The sequence below is a fragment of the Mobula birostris genome, chromosome 7 (assembly GCF_030028105.1).
Source record: "Mobula birostris isolate sMobBir1 chromosome 7, sMobBir1.hap1, whole genome shotgun sequence".
Classification (NCBI taxonomy): domain Eukaryota; kingdom Metazoa; phylum Chordata; class Chondrichthyes; order Myliobatiformes; family Myliobatidae; genus Mobula; species Mobula birostris.
The window spans coordinates 64821717-64841397 of NC_092376.1; the positions used below are offsets into that span (position 1 = coordinate 64821717).

Consider the following 19681-nt stretch of genomic DNA (forward strand, 5'->3'; position numbering starts at 1 on the left):
TGATTTGGGTTTAAATGCAAGCCAGTCGGATATCATTGCATTTACATCACTATTGGCCCGTAGGAGAATTTTGCTGGTTTGGAAATCTGCCACTCCCCCAACTGCTGCTGCTTGGTTAGAAGATGTAATGTTTTTTCTGAAATTAGAAAAGATTAAATTCACTTTGAGGGGGTCTGTGAAAAAGTTCTATTCGAAATGGGGACCTTTCTTATCATATTTTGGGAGTCTTAAGGAATTACCTACTAGTTGAGGGCATTTGATTGTACTTAGGAAGTTGCCTCCCATTTAACACACTTATACTTTACCTCACAGGGTGGTTGATGAATTGTAAATATGAGTGTATTTTGGATCATCTGACATGTTGCAGATGTGTGTGAGCCGTCGTATTGAAGTAGTGTGGGGGTACGGTTGTGAAATGTCCGTACTTGTATTTGTGAATTGTTGTGTTGTAAATATATTAGCTGCCATGATACGTTCGGGGAGGGCGGGTGGGGGGGGGAGGTTTGTTTTGGGGGTACGATACTAAAGCAAAATGGAGGAAAATGTAATCCATTATATATTCTGTATTGTGTCATTCCTTCAATAAAAATAAAATAAAAAAAAAATCTTGCTTTCCACAATATGCCAGAGCCTGGAAGTCCTGTGGTAAGTGATTCACTCCAAAAGTTTCTCCACCAAGCAAGAATTGTTAGTTAGTAATGCGGTGGATTATACTGAGGTGCTTCAATGCTGCAATCAATCAGTTGCTACCTTGATGTCAAAGAAATTACTCACACATTATCTTTTCAGTTCAATTAATTTGGTCACACTTACTTCCAGACTACACAAGGTTTAGAATTGGATGTTTAGTTACTTACTTTTATCCCAACATGATATGCCTACCTTTGTACAAAATATACACCTACTTTAAAGCATTATCTTGTCACGAGCATGATTTTCATGGAAAATACAAAGCAGTGGGACCTATTAAACAGGCAGGAACAAACAAAAGCCATGAGAACGATTTGGTCTTGATTAACTACATCTTTTACGCATCTCTCAAAATTGAGCCATAGTTTTCTATGTAATTTTGTAGTTGATTGACTATCCTTTAACCTATGCATGATGTACAATGCTAAGATTTTATTACATCCTGCCGTGGAATTGTAAACAGTCAAATACATTAAAGGGCAGCCCAACCTAAATCATGAACTGCAGAAGAATAGAGGTTATCAGTGAATTGGCTTTTATCTAGGAGAGAACCATAGATTTGTATGGCCCTTTGCCTCAATGAGCTCATACTGACGATGGTGATCACCCATCTACTCTAAATTTTCTGTGCTTGGCCCATATCCTTCTAAACTTTGTCCCTTCATGTACCTATCCTGTATTGGCTCCCTTCCTGTTTACCCTGTATACCTTGGACTTTAGATACAACACTGAGTCATGCCATCTGCAGAGATTCTCTGATGATTGAGCAATAGTTGGGTGTATAAAGGGAGGATGGGAGGATGAATACAGGGTCCTGGTAGAAGACTTTGTCAAATAGTGCAAACTGAATCATCTGTAGCTCAACATCAGTAGCACAAAGGAGATGGTGATGTACTTTAGGAAGACTACGCCTGCACTGCTCCCTGTTACTATTGATGGTGAGGACCTATAACTACCTGGAGGTGCACCTGGATGACAGCCTTGAGTGGAGCACCAACACAGTGGCTGTGTACAAGAAGGATCAGAATCGCCTCTACTTCCTGAGGAGATTGAGACCTCTCCTTCACATGTTCTACCAGTCTGCTGTCACCAGTACCATCTTCTATATGGTGGTGTGCTGGGACAATGGCATCAACATGGGTGATGCCAGCAAGCTCAATAGACTGATTAGAAAGGCTGGCTCTGATATTGGCGTCAAACTGGACACACTAGCAGCTGTGGTAGAACAAAGGACCCTACGGAAAATCTTGGCAGTTCTGGACAATGTTTCTCACCCTCTGCATGTCACCTTGGCTGAACAGAGAAGCACTTTTAGTAATAGACAAGACAACTGGGCTGTTCCAAAGAGCGCTATATGAGGTCATTCCTACCCTCTGCCATTAGGCTCTATAATGAGTCAACCTATATCCAGGGAAGTGATGACCCCCTTCTGTTAGACTTATTGTTAAACTTATTTTTTATTTTTAAGTTACCTCAAACACTTTCAATGAGCCAGCATGCACTTGTACTCCTAGGTTCCTCTGTTCCATTACCCTAGTTCTCTACCATTCATAGTACGTCTTAAACCAGTCTGACTTCCCCACCTGCATCAGCTCACACTAATCTGTATTGAAATCCATTTGCTACTCCTCAACATACTATCCCAGCTGATCAAGATGCCCCTGTAATTTATAATAACCTCCTTCATTGTCAATATCACGTCATAACTTTATGTCATCCACAAACTTACTGATCAAGCCTTTTTCAGTTGCATTAAAATTATTTATATAAGTATTGAACAACAAAGATCTCAACACTGACTGCTGCAGCACACCAGTAGTCACCAGCCTCCATTCCAAGAAACAGCTTTCAACCACCACCTTCTGCTTCCTACCTCCAAGCCAATTTTGAATGAACCATCAGTGGAAATAGAACATTGCCAGGATTCCGTATGTATATTTAAGTAATCAATGGTGCTAAAGACTGGTAAAACATCACTGGGGATGTGGCATATTAATCTATTTCAGGGGTTCCAACCGTTTTTATGCCATGGCCCCAGGTTGGGAACCCCCAACCTAGTGGTATTATCAAAAAGAGAAACAAATGGAGAAAACAACATGTACTTTAAAATATACTAAGAGTAATGTTAATTATATCAAGCAGGTAACTTCCTTGTCCAAGTTACTAAGAGAGTAGTTTGCAGTAAGACAGTTAAGGAAATCTCATTTTTAATGCTTTATCTAAAGTGCTTTATCTTTTTCAAATGTAACCTTGTTTATTGAAGGTAATTATATAGTGGAAAGTGCAGACGTAATTCCCAGTAACCTTGAATTGTATACAATCACCTAGCTTCCAGTTATTACTGTTTTTCATGTTCATTGACTAGAACTTAAATCAGAAGCATGTCAGAGACCATTGCATGTGACTTACCTCCTGACTCTTTGAAACCTTTCAGCTATTTGTAAAGTATGTTAGGAACATGATGGGATACTCTCCATTTGCCTTGGTGAAAGCAGCTTTAATAAGGCTCTGGAGGTATTATAATATCAATAAATAAAAAGACCCACTTAATTGAAACCCTATCCACCAACTTAAATGTACACTCCATCCACCCCTGGTGTGTCATGGCTGCAGTATTTATACAACTGCAGTTTTTTTCCTGTAAGTAAAACTTAATGCCTGTTCCAAGTGTTACGTACCCCGTAACTGGGTTGCCAAACCAGCAGAAATGGACCACTCAGTTGGAGTCTGGATTACTGGAACTAAGAAAGTTTTATTAAAGAAATAAGCAACACAGTACGCTAACAGTAAGGATATAAATGCAACAGGTTAGCAATGAATAAACACACATGTACACAGAACTAGGATAATAGGGTCAATCAAGCTCTATCGCAGTCTAGGGGTAAGATGATCAATCACAAGTGACAGAGTTCAGTTTAGTTCAGTTTGCAGTAACCGCCGTCGTGCTGTTGGAGAGAGAGAGAGAACGAATGAATATGCAAATCGGATTCCAAACAGACCTTCGATATTCCTTGCAGTTAGCTTTCGGGCGAGCCCTTTGTAATGTCTTCTGAGGTCACCGACTGTGACCTCTCCGTTCCAGACACGATCGTTCTTCAGCGGTGAACCCGGCACCCAGGCAAGGGCGGACACACACCAGGTTCCCGCTGACTGTATCTTTCCACCCTGTGCGTCTATGGCTGGTCCCGCGACTAACCCTCCAAAACACCCACCAACTTGTGGGGGCGCACCGCTTCCAGGGTCTCGTTACCTCATGGTGTCGTGTGTGGTGTCTTTGCGAACCTGCCCCTTTTTATCCCCCTGCTGGGGTATCGCCTGTCCATCACACTTCAAACAGTTCAGGGTTCAAAAGGAGCCGGTCTTGACAATACTCAGACCGGTGTCTCCTTCCGTTAAACTCTCTCGTCTCTTCATTAACATTTCCAAATGCTGCTCCATTGTCTTACTTATCTCTCTCTCCTGAAGACAGGTGGCAGATCAACCGTTGATCCCACTGGTGCTAGCACAGGACAGTTAACATCTTAGTCTATGTGTGCTTTTGTAGCCCTCTTTCGTCACACAAGGAAGTCATGGTGTTGTATGAAAATCCTCTATTTCTCCACATCCAGAGGAAGGAAAACATGGCAACACTAGACCAAAAAACTATAATCAGGATCCTTGGCTGGCTGCATGTAAAGTAACTTGTTTAGCAGCGTCAGTTCTGAAACTTGATGAGGAAATTTTTTGTCATAATTAATAATCATACAATTTGGAGTGATCTGTGGAATGTTACCTCAATGAAAATCGTGACTGCTTTGGACTGTTTCCATTTCTATAACTGTGCTGATAGATACGCTTAAAAAACAGAAATAAGAACATAAGAACATAAGAACATAAGAAATAGGAGCAGGAGTAAGCCATCCGGCCCAAAAAGCCTGCCCCACCATTCAATAAAATCATGGCTGATCTGTCTGTAAACTCTGCTCCATCTACCTGCCTTTTCCCTATAACCCTTAATTCCTCTACTATGTAAAAATCTATCTAACTGTATCTTAAATATATTTAGTGAAGAAGCCTCAACTGCTTCCCTGGGCAGAGAATTCCACAGATTCACCACTCTCAGGGAAGAACAGTTTCTCCTCATCTCCGGCCTGAATCTTCTCCCCTGAATCTTGAGGCAATGTCCCCTAGTTCTAGTCTCACCTATCCACAGAAACAAATTTCCTACTTCTATCTTATCTATCCCTTTCAAAATTTTGTATGTTTCTATAAGATCTCCTCTCATTCTTCTGAATTCCAGAGAGTATAGCCCCAGACGACTCACTCACTCCTCATAGGTTAACCCCTTCATCCCTGCAATCAACCTGGTGAACCTCCTCTGCACTGCCTCCAAAGCCAGTATATCTGTCCTCAAGTAGAGACCAGAACTGCACACAGTACTCCAGGTGCGGCCTCACCAGTACCCTGTATAGTTGCAGCATGACCTCCCTGCTCTTGAATTCAATACCTCTAGCAATGAAGGCCAACATTCCGTTTGACTTCTTAATAACCTGTTGTACCCACAAGCCAACTTTTTGCGATTCATGCACAAGCACTCCCAAGTCCCTCTGCACAACAACATGCTGCAATCTTTCACCATTTAAATAATAATCTGCTGTTCTATTATTCCTTCCAAAGTGGATGATCTCGCATTTACCAACGTTGTATTTCATCTGCCAAACCTTGGCCCACTCACTTAACCTATCTATATCCCTCTGCAGACTCTCCACATCCTCTGTACAATTTACTTTTCCACTCAGTTTAGTGTCATCAGCAAATTTTGCTAGAGTACACTCAGTCCTCGCTTCCAAATCATCAGTGTAAATGGTAAACAGCTGCGGGCCCAGCACTAACCCCTGCAGCACCCCACTCACCACTGACTGCCAACTGGAAAAACACCCATTTATACCAACTCTCTGCCTTCTATTGGTTAACTAATCCACTATCCATGCCATTACACTTCCTCCAATTCCATGCATCTGTATCTTATTTATAGGTCTCTTGTGCGACACCTTATCAAACGCCTTCTGGAAATCCATGTATATGACATCCACCTGTTCCCCTTTATTCACTGCACTCATGATGTCCTCAAAGAACTGCAGTAAGTTTGTCAAACAGGACCTGCCCTTTCTGATTCCATGCTGCATCTGTCAAATGGAACTACTCCTTTCTAAATGTTTCACTATTTCTTCCTTAATGACAGCTTCAAGCATTTTCCCGACTACAGATGTTAAGCTAACTGACCTATAGTCGCCTGTCTTTTGCTGACATCCTTTTTTAATAAGTGGCGTGACATTTGCTGTCTTCCAATCTGCCGGGACCTGCCCAGAGTCCAGAGAATTTTAGTAAATGATTACCAATGTGTCTACTATAACCTCCGCCAATTCCCTCAGCACCCTGGGATGCATCCCATCAGGACGAGGGGACTTATCTACCTTCAGGCCCTCTAGTCTTCTCATCCCTATCTCTTTAGTGACAGTAATTTTATCGAGATCCTCACCTTCCATTTTGTCCATAACATCATTCTTTGGCATATTAGACGTGTCCTCCAATGCGAAGACTGACACAAAATAATAGTTCAATGCCTCAGCCATTTCCTTATCACCCAATATCAATTTCCCCTTCTCATCTTCCAAGGGTCCTACATTGACTTTAGCCACCCTCTTCCACTTGAAATATTTATGAAAACTTTTGCTATCCGTTTTTATATTTTGTGCTAATTTACTTTCATTACTCTATCTTCCCGTTCCTTATTTCTTGTTTTGTTGTTCTTTGTTGCTTTTTAAAGCTTTCCCAATCCTCCAGTCTCCCACTACTCTTTGGAACTTTGTACACGTGAGCTTTTAATTTGATACTGTCTTCTAGTTCCTTAGTTATCCAAGGCTGGCTCTCCTCACACTTACTGTCATTACTTTTGACTGGAATATACTTTTGTTGAGCACTGTGAAAAACCTCTTTGAAAGTATTCCACTGTTCCTCAATTGTCCTACCAAATAGCCTGTGCTCCCAATCCACATTAGCCAACTCCTCCCTCATCCTGTTGTAGTCTCCCTTGTTCAAGCATAATGCACTAGTTTTAGATCTAATTATTTCATCCTCCATCTGTATGCGAAATTCAGTCATACTATGATCACTCTTTCCAAGAGGATCCCTGACTACAAGATCGTTAATTTTACCTGTCTCATTGCACAGGACTAGATCTAAGGTAGCATTTTCCCTTGTAAGTTCACTAACATGCTGCTCAAGAAAGCCATCATGAATGCATTCTATGAAGTCCTCCTCAAGACTTCCTTGACCAACCTGATTCACCTAATCTATGTGGAAGTTAAAATCCCCCATGACAACTGCTGTTCCGTTCTTACGAGCCTCAGTTATTTCTTGGTTAATCGCCTCTGCCACTGCAATATTTTTATTAGGTGACCTATAGGCAACTCCCACCAGTGATTTTTTTTCCCTTTACTATTCTTAATCTCTACCCAGACGGACTCAACACTCTGCTCCGTTGATCTTATATCATCTCTCACAATCGCCCTGATCTCATCCTTAATTAAGAGTGCCACCCCACCTCCTTTGCCTTCCTGCTTATCTTTCCGTATTACCTGATACCCTGGGATATTTCATTCCCAGTCATCTCCACCTTGAACCAGGTTTCTGTAATGGCCACTAAATTATATGCCTTGGTACTGATCTGTGCCACTAGTTCACTAACCTTGTTTTTAATACTATGGGCATTTAGATAAAGTGCCCTTATACTCATTGTCCCTTTCGAATCTAGTGACCTATGCGATTTTTGCTTTTTACTTCTATGCACTCTACTCTTACTTTTTCCTTCACTAACTCTAGCTTTGGTCTCTGCATCACTTCCCTCTTCTTTTCTGTGTGGGTTCCCATCCCCCTGCCATATTAGTTTAAAACCTCCCCAACAGCACTAGCAAACAATCTCCCTAAGGCATTGATCTCGGCCCTGCCCAGATGTAGACCATCCGGATGGTACTGGTCCCACCTTCCCCAGAAGCGGTTCCAATGCCCCAAGAATCTGAAACCCTCCCTCCTGCACCACCGCTAAAGTCACATATTCATTCTAGCTATCCTGCTGTTCCAACTCTGGCTGGCACGTGGCACCGGTAATAATCCTGAGATTATTACCTTTGAGGTCCTACTCTTTAATTTATCTCCTAGCTCCCAAAATTCAGCTTGTAGAACTTCATCCTGCTTTCTTCCTGTATCGTTAATACCTACATGCACCACGACAGCTGGCTGCTCACCCTCCCCTTTCAGAATGCCCTGCAGCCTCTCCGAGACATCTCTGACCCTTGCACCCGGGAGGCAACACACCATACGGGAATCCCATTTGCAGCCACAGAAGCTCCTGTCTATTCCCCTTACCATGGAATCCCCTACCACAACAGCTCTGCCACTCTTTTTCTTGCCCTCATGTGCAGCAGAGCCACCCACGGTGCCATGATCCTGGCTACTGCTGAGCCATCTCCCCCAACAGACTCCAAAGTGGTATATCTGTTTTGGAGGGAGATGACAGCAGGAGACTCCTGTACTACCTTCCTGCTACTGCTCTTCCTGTTGGTCACCCATTCCCCATCTTTCCTTAGATTTTTAAACTGTGGTGTGACCAACTCACGAAATGTGCTGTCCACAACATTCTCAGCATCTCGGATGCTCCAAAGTGAGTCCATGCGCAGCTCCAGTGTCGTCATGTGGTCTATCAGGAGCTGCAGCTGGACACACTTGCTGCACACGTGGACTTCAGAGACACTCAGCCTCCCTGAGTTCCCACATGGCACAGGAGGAGCACAGCACGGGTCTGAGTTCTCCTGCCATGACAGAGCAACGCATGTTAGCGGAAAAGGACGACGGGAGAAGGGGAAGTCGAAGGCTGTTATCTGTGAATCTCTGTGAATCAGTTCTTCACCTTGACTCTTCTTCGCCGAAGCCCCGTTTGAGCAAAAGCCCGATGACTCTGCTATCCTCTCACTCCGCTGCCCGCTCCAAACTGAAAAATTGAAAATGTCACACTACATATCCATGTGTGGACCCTTCTTTTCACAATATCTCTCAATGCAACAATGCTCCTATTGCCAAGTTTGTCGATGACAGGAAGACAGGTAGTGGAGTAGGTTAAAAAAAGAAAGCTTAAAAGACTCTGAAAGAAATGTTGTAGCAGAAGGAACTTGATGATTTACTTCCAATTGTCATTCGCAATGGAGGACACAAATTGTTCTAATACATCCTGATTTTGGAAGAAGAATCGTTCTGATATACATGTTAGCTCATTGCAAGGTTAATTTCCGCAGTGACACTCCTCCAAGTTAAGTGGACTGGTGACAGTCCCATATACAGTATATGCTTATATATATCAAATAATGGTCACTGAAACAATAAACTAGAGAGGCACCACAACATCTCAAATTTATCTGAGCAGTATGTAGTAAAATAGTGTAAAGTTAGTCACAAATACCAACAGCACTTTCAATTGTGCGCTTCTGTACACAAAATATACAAGTGTTTTTGGCAGAGTAATGACAACAGTCAATGTGCAATGCATATTGTTGCTGTGAACTGGAGTCTGGATATGCAATTACAAAACAAGTAGAGTTCTACCAAGAGAACAAGCCTTAGTAGAAAGAAGGAGGGATGTGTAAGGGTTCCTTAAAAGATTTTCACTGCACCATTGCTAGGAGAAAGGTTGTACCAATGAAGCTACAGTGGAATCATCAATGCACATTCTTAGCATTTCACAGCAGAATCCTTTGACCACCTTTGGTGCTGGTTCACAGCTGCTTCAACCTTTCTCTGAGTCTGCCCCAACAATGGACAATGTACCAATTCCCATGTCCATTGTGGAATCATTAATATGAGGTCACCAAAAGTTTCCCCACTATTTTCAGCACTGGTTCCAGTTGAATATTATCACTTTAAGAGCTCAGCCATGGTGGATCATTGCTGATTGTCTTTACATTTTGCGCATGACTCTTGAAGTAACACATGTTTAATCTATGTTAACACACTAACTGCTTGGTGGATGGGAATCATGGTCTTTATATCAACAATGCCTTGCACGTCAGGTACATGAAAATTACACTCCTAATCCTCAGAATGAAACTAGCATCGTTGCTAACATTGTTCCTATTTTGGCATGTCTTTTCATCTGAGGTAGAAATTCTCAGTCAATACCTTCAGGAAAAATGTAGAAATCTAAAAACCAGCAAGAAAAGCTTGTGAGGAAAAATATGTACTTTTAAATGCAGTTCACTTCATTTAATAGTAATTGATTCAATTGTACTAGGCCAGGCAGAACTAAGAAGTAAACAATCTGCCTGCAGTTGATTTGGGGAACATTATTATAAATACTGATTGGAAAAACATTGATATGAAATATTTATTTACTTTGTCTACTTTCCAAACTTTTCCTCCAGTCATTTCAAAATCTTGTTAGTGTTTAAGTAAAACTGTACGTCTGCACTTATGTTTGAAATATCCTACAACAAATTGTTCCCAAGTTTCACTAAGTTTTAGACTTTCATACCAATGCAGATGAATGCAGCTTACATCTTCCTGCAACGGCTAGAGAAAGCCAAATGTTAAGTGCTTAACTAACAAAAAGAGATAATTAATAAACAAATGTTAATGGAAAGAATATCAAATGCATCCTGTTTCCCCTTAGATGAGGGGTTCTCAACCTTTTTTATGCCATAGACCCCTACCATTAACGAGGTTGGGAACCCTTGCCTTAGAGGGTATAATGTAATAAGTTTCTAAACTTTCTAAAATATTATATTTTTAGTTGCTTCCTCAAAATAAGCAAATGTTTTGAGGGAGCAACTAGTTATGCTAAATTTCATAACATGCAATACCTTTTCATGTTATGTAATACTCAGGAGGCTGGATCCTCCTGGAATTGTACTATCTGAGGTTGCTATCAGAAATCCTGTCCAGCTACTCTCAGTTGGTCTGGATGTGAAGGGCCGATCTCATTGACCCACTGCACCCTTAATTTGGATAGAAAAGTCTTTGATAGAAGACTAAGATGGAGGTGGAACTGTGTCTCATGTCAAACTGAAATTTACTTAAAGTTTTTTTAAAATGCCTTTAACATTTTGAGACATTTAAACATGAATAAAATGTAAAATGTATTATCTTTCTAAAACTTAAATAGTAAATTTAAACATTAACTAATTTTAAATACTTAAAAATATTGAACTAAAATAAAATAATTCAAGAAAAAGGTAACAACTTCCTCTCTGTCTTCTAATCTACAGGCTCACAATCCCCTCTGAAAATAATCGGTCTTTGAATCTTTGTCAAACCAGGATCTAATTGTAAATTTCTTGTCTAACACCAGGGAATTCTCGTAAACTCTGATTAGGATTGGAGCATGGTAAGAGGTGAAATGGTGTCCATCGCTCAATAAATCCTAGGTGCATATTTAAAAAAAAATTACTTCCATTACAAACAACAGGTTAGTCCTGACGAAGGGTCTCGGCCTGAAACGTCGATTGTACCTCTTCCTAGAGATGCTGCCTAGCCTGTTGCGTTCACCAGCAACTTTGATGTGTGTTGCTTACTTCCATTACAATGGTTTGACCCTGGTATTTCCCTGTGAAACTGGTGGCCTCAGCAAATAAGATTTAAACAATTCAGAGGCAACTGGGTATCTTTTAAAACATCATTTAACCTTCATCTCATGAAAATTAATACATAGAGTCATAGAACACTACAGCACAGAAACAGGCCCTTCAGCCCATCTAGTCTCTGCTAAACTAATATTTTGCTTAGTCCTGTCGACCTGCATCCGGACCATAGCCCCCTCCCATTCATGTACTTTTACAAATTTCTCTCAAACGCTGAAATCAAACACACATCAATCACTTCTGTTAGCAGCTTGTTCCACACTCACACCACCCTCTGAGTGAAGAAGTTTCCCCTCATGTTCCCCTTAAACATTTCACATTTCACCCTTAACCTATGACCTAAAGTTCTTGTCTCACCTAACCTCAGTGGAAAAAGCCTGCTTCCAATTACCCTGTCTATATCCCTCATAATTTTGTGTACTTCAATAAAATCTCCCTTCATTCTTGTACCCTCTAGGGAATAAAGGCCTAAGCTATTTAACCTTTCCCTATAACTGAAGTCCTCAAGTCCTGGCAAAACCTTTGTCAATTTTCTCTGTATTCTTTCAAACTGATTGATATATTTCCTGTAGGTAGGTGACCAGAACTGTTCACAATACTCCAAAATTAGGCCTCACCAACATCATATTCAACTTCAACTTACTACTACTTTATAAAGGCCAATATGTCAAAAACTTTCTTTATGACCCTATCTACCTGTGACTCCATTTTCAAGGAATTATGGATTTGTATTTCCAGATTTCTCCATTCTCCTGCCCTCCTCAGTATACTACCATTCACTGTGTAAGACCTACCCTAGTTGGTCCTCTCAAAGTGCAGCACCTCACACTTGTCTGCATTAAGTTCCATCTGCTGCTTTTCAGTCCATTTTTCCAGCTGGTCCAGATGCTGCTGCAAGCTTCATTTGACCATTACATCCCCAATTTTGTTGTCATCCACATATGTGCTGATCCACTTTACAACATTATCATCTAGATTGTTGATATAGAAGACAAGCAGCATTCAAATCTACACTGATCTTTGCAGCACATAGGCCTCCAATTAGAGAGGCAATTATCTCTTTCCACTCTCTGAATTCTCACATGAAGCCAGTGTCTAATCCAATTTACTATCTCATCACTAATAATAAATCAATGAACCTTCTTGACCAACCTGCCGTGGGATCTTGTCAAAGGCTTTCCTAAAGTCTATGTAGACAACATTCATTGCCTTTCCTCCATCAATTTTCCTCAGCAAACTCTATAAGGTTGTTTAGACATAATCTACAACACACAAAGACATGTTCACTGTCCCTAATCAGTGGAAGTACTTACACAAGTACTTATATATTCGTTTCCTTAGAATAGCTTCCAATAACTTATCACTACTGATGTCACGTTCTCTGCCCTGTAATTTGTGGCTTATTCTGAGGGCATTTCTTAAACAAAGGAACAACATTAGCTATCCTCCAATCTTTCGGCACCCCACCTGTGGCTAAGGGGGTTTTAAATACAAATTTATAATTTGCTAATTCTCAATAATTAACTACAATTAATTAATGCCAGTTCAATAGACTGTGATGAACCATACCTCATCACAAAAATCTAACTTCTGAAATACTCCATAGCATTTGCAGAACAGGAGTTTTGAGCATACTATGTCATACATAGACTTACAATTGATCAACACAATTTAATCACCCACAAGGTTACTCAAAGTTGTCAGATAGAATATCTTCATCAAAGACTCTTGTAAAACTTTTACTCCTCCAATCGTCCTTGTCAAGGATCGTCTATTGAATCTTAAGTACCATACTCCTCACACAATATACTTGTAAGCACTGTGTTTTCACAGTTGGAATATAATAAAATCAAATTGTACATGTTTATGAATGTTAATCTTATTTGCTTTGTAAAGTGGTTTGATAATGCATGGAACAGTAAATATGTGCATGCACACAGCATTCCAAGCAGCCAAAGATAAAAAACCATTTATACATATTTTTGTTTGCTCTGTGTGAACTCAATTCTGTACATAAATTGTGATAACCATAAAGATAAAATGAATGCATGTTACTGTAGTTCTTTAGAACTTTCAACCTTACCAAAACCAAATGTCTCTTCTCTAAGCATGTCGCATTTGTTTATAATATGAGCTTCAGGAACTTTTTCATTTTGTACACAAGAAAAGGATACTCCACACATCATTATTATTTTCACTTACCGCTTTGGAATCAATCACTCCAGGGTTGGCATTGAATTTCACGGTTTTAAGTCTAGATCGTTCTTTTCTATCAACTCTGTAGATACACAAGGATGAATCAGAATATAATAACATTTTTGAAATCACTTTTACAGCAAATGCAATATGTAGCTTGATTGTTACAATTCTTACATAGTTAAAAAAATTAATTTACAATCTTACGTCATCTGCCAAATGATATTTAACACCCTAACCCATCACTTAGCATAAAGAGTCATCATGTCAGATAATGTAAATTAAACTTTAAGGCTAATCAAGTACTGTCAGGCATTTCAAGTAAATTTGATTATGATCAAAGAAAATACTTTAATCATTTATAAAGTTATATTCAGAATGCTCTGAGCACTTGACCTTCCTAAAGATAATGATCCTCTGGGGAAATCTCAAAGATCAGAAATAATGAATATTTTATCGAAAAATCTAGAATTGTTGAATCCTTCTCAGCATTGAATCCTTTAGCTGGAAGAACAAAAATGTGAAGAATCATGAGTCATGCTATTACTGTTACTGAAAATGACAAAAGGCATGGTCAATGTAAACTGTCCCAGGTTATTTCATGGAAGTGTCAGGATAAAATATGGAACAACATTTTTTGAGAAAGAAATTATTTTATGTTTTAAAGTAACTTAAAGAGTGAGAAGTTAAGAATTGCTTTCCCTATTTCACTGGTGTCCTTAAGTTGGTGTTAATATTCCTTTTATGAAATTCCTTGATTTAGGGGTAGGGGTAGGGGTATTCTTTCTCCTACGCATAGCAAGATGTGATAATTTGAAAAACATTGCCTGAATGGTGGTGAAAATCAATTCAAAGGAAAATTTCAAAAGAATTGAAAACATACATAAGGATGAAACATATGCAGTGCTGTAGGGAAAGAGTAGAGCACTAATTGCTTGCCACTTTCAAAGAGCAAGATGAGTAGAATCAGTAACCTTTGAAGATAAACAGAAAAGAACCCACAGATGCTGCACATCCAGAGCAACAAACACAAAATGTTGGAGGAACTCAACTGGTCAGGCAGCTTCTGTGGAAATGAATAAAAGGTTGACATTTCAGGTCAAGATCCTTCTTCAGGACTGGAAAGGATGAGGGAAGATGCTAGAATAAAAAGGTGAAGGGAAGAGAAGGAGAACAAGCTTGAAGGTGATAGATGAAGCCAGGTGGGTGGGGAAAGTAAAGGGCTGGAGAAGAAGGAATCTAATATGAGAGGAAAGTAGACCATCAGTGAAAGGGATGAAAGAGGCTCACAAGAGGGAGGTGATAAGCAGGTGAGGAGAAGAGATAAGAGGCCAGAAATCAAAAGAGGAGGAGAAAATAAAAAAACACTGAAGATATCTTGTCATTAACAAACTAACAAGATCAAAGATCAAAGAACAAGCATCACTACAGATTGAAAGAGTGATAAGAACCATGTTCTACCTTGTTCACGGATACTTATTATATAACCTGTTCAGCAATGCAATGACCTAATGTGCATATTTCTGAACAATTAACTACTCTCTACTCAGCCATGCTGTTGTGAAAAGTGAAATCATTCACAGTTCCACAAGCCTCAGCTTTTTTTTTGTTCAGAATCCTAACTTATACATCCACCATTGTTGCTGAATGTGAAAAGACTTCTAAAGATCCTTTTGTATCAAAAACCAGATCTTGGGCATAAATCACTGGCTGGCACTGGAAACATAATGGTTTTATTAAGTACTTTTGATATATTAGTACTTCATTAATCTCAGATTCAGAACATTGAAATTGCTTCTCATATATGTGAACAATGCTTAATTAAAATATACATAGGAATATGCCTCTGAACATTGGAATTGGAATTGGTTCATTATTTTCACATGTGTCAAGGTACAGCAAAAAGCTTGTCTTGCAAGCTGTCCACACAGATCAAATCTTTACAGAATGGTTTGAGGTTGTACAAAGTCAAGCAACAACAGAATGCAATAAAGTGCAACAGCTACAGAGAAAGTGCAGTGCTGGTAGACAATAAATTGCAATATCATAAAGAGGTAGAGGTCAAGAGTCCACCTATCAAATTAGGAAACCATTCAATAGTCTTATAATTGTAAGTAGAGCTGTCCATGAGCTTGGTGGTCCATCAGCCCTGTAGGAGAAAGGAGAAGAGAGAATGCATAGGTGGGTGAGGTCTTGGATTATGCTGGCTGTTCTATTAAGGCAGTGAGATGTATAGGCAGAGTCCATAGAGTGGAGGCTAGTTTCTGTGATGTCTTCACAATTCTCTAGTTTCTTGTGGAAATGGCAGGGTAGTAGTCATACCAAACTGTGATGCATCAGAAAGTATGCTTTCTGTGGTGCATCAATAACAACTATTGGGGGTTGACGGGGACATACCAATTTTTTTAAGCTTCCTGTGGAAGTAAAGGCATGGGTGGGCTTTCTTAGCCATGGCATCCACGTGATTGGTGAAGCTCATTCCTAGAAACTTGAAGTTTTCAGCCCTCTCAACCTCAGCAACCCTGATGAAGACTTGAGCATGTTCACCACTCATCTTCCTGAAGTTATTGACCATCTCTTTTGTTTTGCCAACATTCAAGGAAAAGTTGTGTCATGAAACTATCTTCTTCTTGTATGCCAGTTCATCATTGTTTGAGATATGGCCTGTTATGGTGGTATCATCCGCACACTTGTAGATGAGTTAAAGCAGAATCTGGGCTTGCAGTTATGAGTGCACAGGAAGTAGAGTAGAGGACTGCGGATGCAGCCTTGTGGAACACCAGTGTTCACAGTAATCATGGCAGACACAGCATATTGTTACTGCTTGTGGTCTAATGGTCAGAAAGTTGAGGATCTAGTTGCAAAGGGAGGTATTAGGTCTCAGGTCTCAGAGCCTGGTGATATAGTTTAGTGTAATATAGTGGCTGGGAAGATTTTATTTAAGGAAGGATAAGTTAAAAACAAACACTTTAACCCAGTACACAGGACAGGATATGGATCTGTCAGCACCAATTTACTGTTTGTTTGAATAGACTCTTGCTGTATTTATTTTTTTGGGGTCTGAGCCTTGCATTTGGAGCTCATTGGTAATTGATTGAGAAGGTAATTGTAAGCCATTTTCAGGGACCACTGAAATTCCCATGACGATACCACCACAATGTTATTCAGTAAGTAGTTACATCCAACCATGTAGATGCCATGGCCAAGAAAGCTCATTATTGCCTCTACTTCTTCAGAAGGCTAAAAAAATTTGGTATGTCCCTGTGGACCTTCATCAATTTTTATTGATGCACCACAGAAAGCATTCTTTCTGATTCATCACGGCTTGGCATGACAACTGCTCTGCCCATTACCTCAAGAAACTGCAGAGAATTATAGTCACAGCTCGACACACCATGGAACCCAGCCCCTCCTCCACAGTGAAGGAACTATTGCATATTTCTAAATCAGGATGATGTGAGATTGGAGGGAATCTTGCAGGTGGTGGTTTTCCCAAATATCTGCTGCCCTTGTCCATCTTGGCAGTGGAGGCTGTAGATTTGAGAGATGCACTTGGAGTAGCCTCAGTGAACAACTGCAGCTGCTGAGCACTGATGGTGCAGAGAATAAATATTTGGTCTGGCGGACATAATGCCAATTAAGTCGTGGTGGTAGTTGGGGGGAATGGGTGAGGAAGGCTGCTTTGCCCCAGTTTGTGTCATCAGCAAACATTCCCACCTCTGTATCATGCCATAGAAAGTGTGTCTGTGGGGGGGGGGGGGAAGAATTACTTATGAAGAACCAAGATGGTGACCTGAGGAACTTCAACAATGATGTTCTAGAAATGAGATGATTGACCTCCAACAAGTACAAACATCTTCTTTGTACAACCTTTGGAGTGCTTTGCTCTTGATGCCCATTGATTTCATTTTTACCAGAGCTCCTCGAATACTTAATTGGTCCAAAGCTTCTTTGATATCGAGGACAGAAACTCTCACCTCACCTTTGGAAATCAGGTATTTGCAATATATTTGGATAAAGATTATGGTAGCAGACAAATTCGGAGGTTTAATGATAGAGAGTAAATGTTTCAGGCATTGACAGTTAAATTACTGATGATAATGGTGGGCATAGGAAGTTGGTGATCCACAATAGTACTGTTCTATTAGGGTTGTCAGGTGGGAAATTATGGAAATAAAGAGGCAAAATGTCATAACAGAGTTGTGAATTCTCAAGTTATTGGAGAATCGTAAATGGGTGGATAACCTGGAACAGGCAATTATAGAAGTAGCAAAATTAAGGACATGGATTTCAGCTACAGATGGGCCAAGTTACAGCAAAATTGGTTCATTGCAGAAATGTAATCAGCCTTCATGATGAAGAGGACATTGAGACAGAAGTTCATGAAAGGTAGGAAGTTTCTAACTAGCTGGTTTATGCTTGGTCATAGGAACTTAGTGAAATCTTGGTATTCAGATGGATGGGGATAGCAATTATTAATGGTTACTCTGTTGCATGATTGATCAACTGGCTTTTACTAGGGAAAGAAAAATCAGGCAAGATGTACAGATCCGGGCTTGATAGGTTTTCATCTTCATTTAAACTGAAACTTATGTAATACCATGTTATTCACACTAATTTCTACTTTATTATTCTGAAGGACAAGTTGCTGTGATGAACTAGACCCTCAATCATTAAATACTTTACTTTTTGTTTCTGTACATAATCAAATGCTGAAAACTTTGCCAAAGCATAAACTCTAACTAGGAGGGGAGGAGAAGATGGCCGCATGCGGCTGCTCCGAAATGATACCGACATGTGTTAAGTAGGTACCGTGCACAATCCTGATTTGATGGAGACAGCCGTGAGAAGCACGGAGGAACATCTGGAGAAACTTCTGAAATGCCTGCTTCACTGCCGCTGCTACTGTGTGATCGAGAATCTCCAGAGGAGAAGGCCCCAAATCTTCAGCTTTGCCTATTGCCTGTTGCCGGGGCCGGGGTCGGGGTCGAAGCGCTTGGCAGAGATGGTGCTCAGTGTCGGAGGCTCCAAGTTTTTGGACGGACTCGGAGTCGGACTGTGGTCGGTGCTTCCAGGATGCTGCATCGGCAAGTCTGTGGCGCTGGAAGCTCATGGCAGAGAGAATTTTTCTTCCTTCTACCGTCTGCGTGAGATGATGGGACTTCCGAGAGACGTTGAGACTTTTTTTTACCGTGCCCATGGTCTGTTCTTTATCAAATTACAGTATTACTTTGTACTGTTATAATTATGTGGCTTTTGTCAGTTTTGCAGTCTTGGTTTGTCTTGTATTTCTGTGATATCATTCTGGAGGAACATTGTATCATTTTTTAACGCATGCATTACTAAATGACAATAAAAGAGGACTGCGTGTCCTCATAATCTAAATCTAACTGTACAAGGACTTTTTGTACCACAGTTGGCAAACTCCATTCAGAGTACAAGTATCACAGTGCAAGTTGTGAAATTGAACGTTGGTATTGATGTTCGTCCAGTTCAAATGTATACATAAGGAAAGAACATTGTTCGGAAATTCAGAAATTTATGGCTAATATAAGGGGGCAGAACTTTAAGGTGCTTGGAAGAAAATATAAAGAGAATGGTAGAGCTGTGGAATGGGCTGCTAGCGGGGTGGTAGTAGAAGCAGATACATTAGGGACACTTAAGAGACTCTTAGATAGGGACATGGACTAAATAATGAGATAGAGCTTGGAGTAGGTTGAAAGGTTGGCACAACATCATGGGCCAAAGAGCCTGTACTGTGTTGTGATATATTTTATGTCCTATTTCCAGGTCCTCTCAAGGGTGCAATAGATGGGTAGAGTGGGAGGGAGGAGAAGATGGCGGCATGACGCAGCGCGCCTGGCCGTTCTGAATTGATATCGACATGTGTTAACCAGGGGGCTGTGCACAATCCTGATTTGATGGAGACAGCCATGAGAAGCGCGAAGGAACACCTGGAGAAACTTCTGAAATGGCCACTTCGCTGCCGCTGCTACCGTGCGATCGAGAATCTCCAGAGGGGAAGGCCCCAAATCCTCGGCTTTGCCTATTGCCTGTTGCCAGGGCCGAAGCACTCGGCAGAGATGGTGCTCGGTGCTGGCTGTCGGAGAGCTGGTCAGAGGCTCGGAGTT

At 40.6% G+C, this 19681-nt stretch overlaps 1 protein-coding gene across 6 annotated transcripts in view; it reads right to left on the bottom strand.

Annotated features, from left to right (window-relative positions):
- Positions 1–19681, bottom strand: part of dlg2 (discs, large homolog 2 (Drosophila)) — an 823880-nt gene that overhangs the window by 63431 nt on the left and 740768 nt on the right. For all 6 annotated transcript variants that reach the window (XM_072263309.1, XM_072263307.1, XM_072263311.1 and 3 more), the window contains one exon: positions 13557–13632. In XM_072263309.1, the coding sequence (XP_072119410.1) occupies positions 13557–13632 (76 nt within the window). The remainder of the gene's footprint in view (positions 1–13556; positions 13633–19681) is intronic.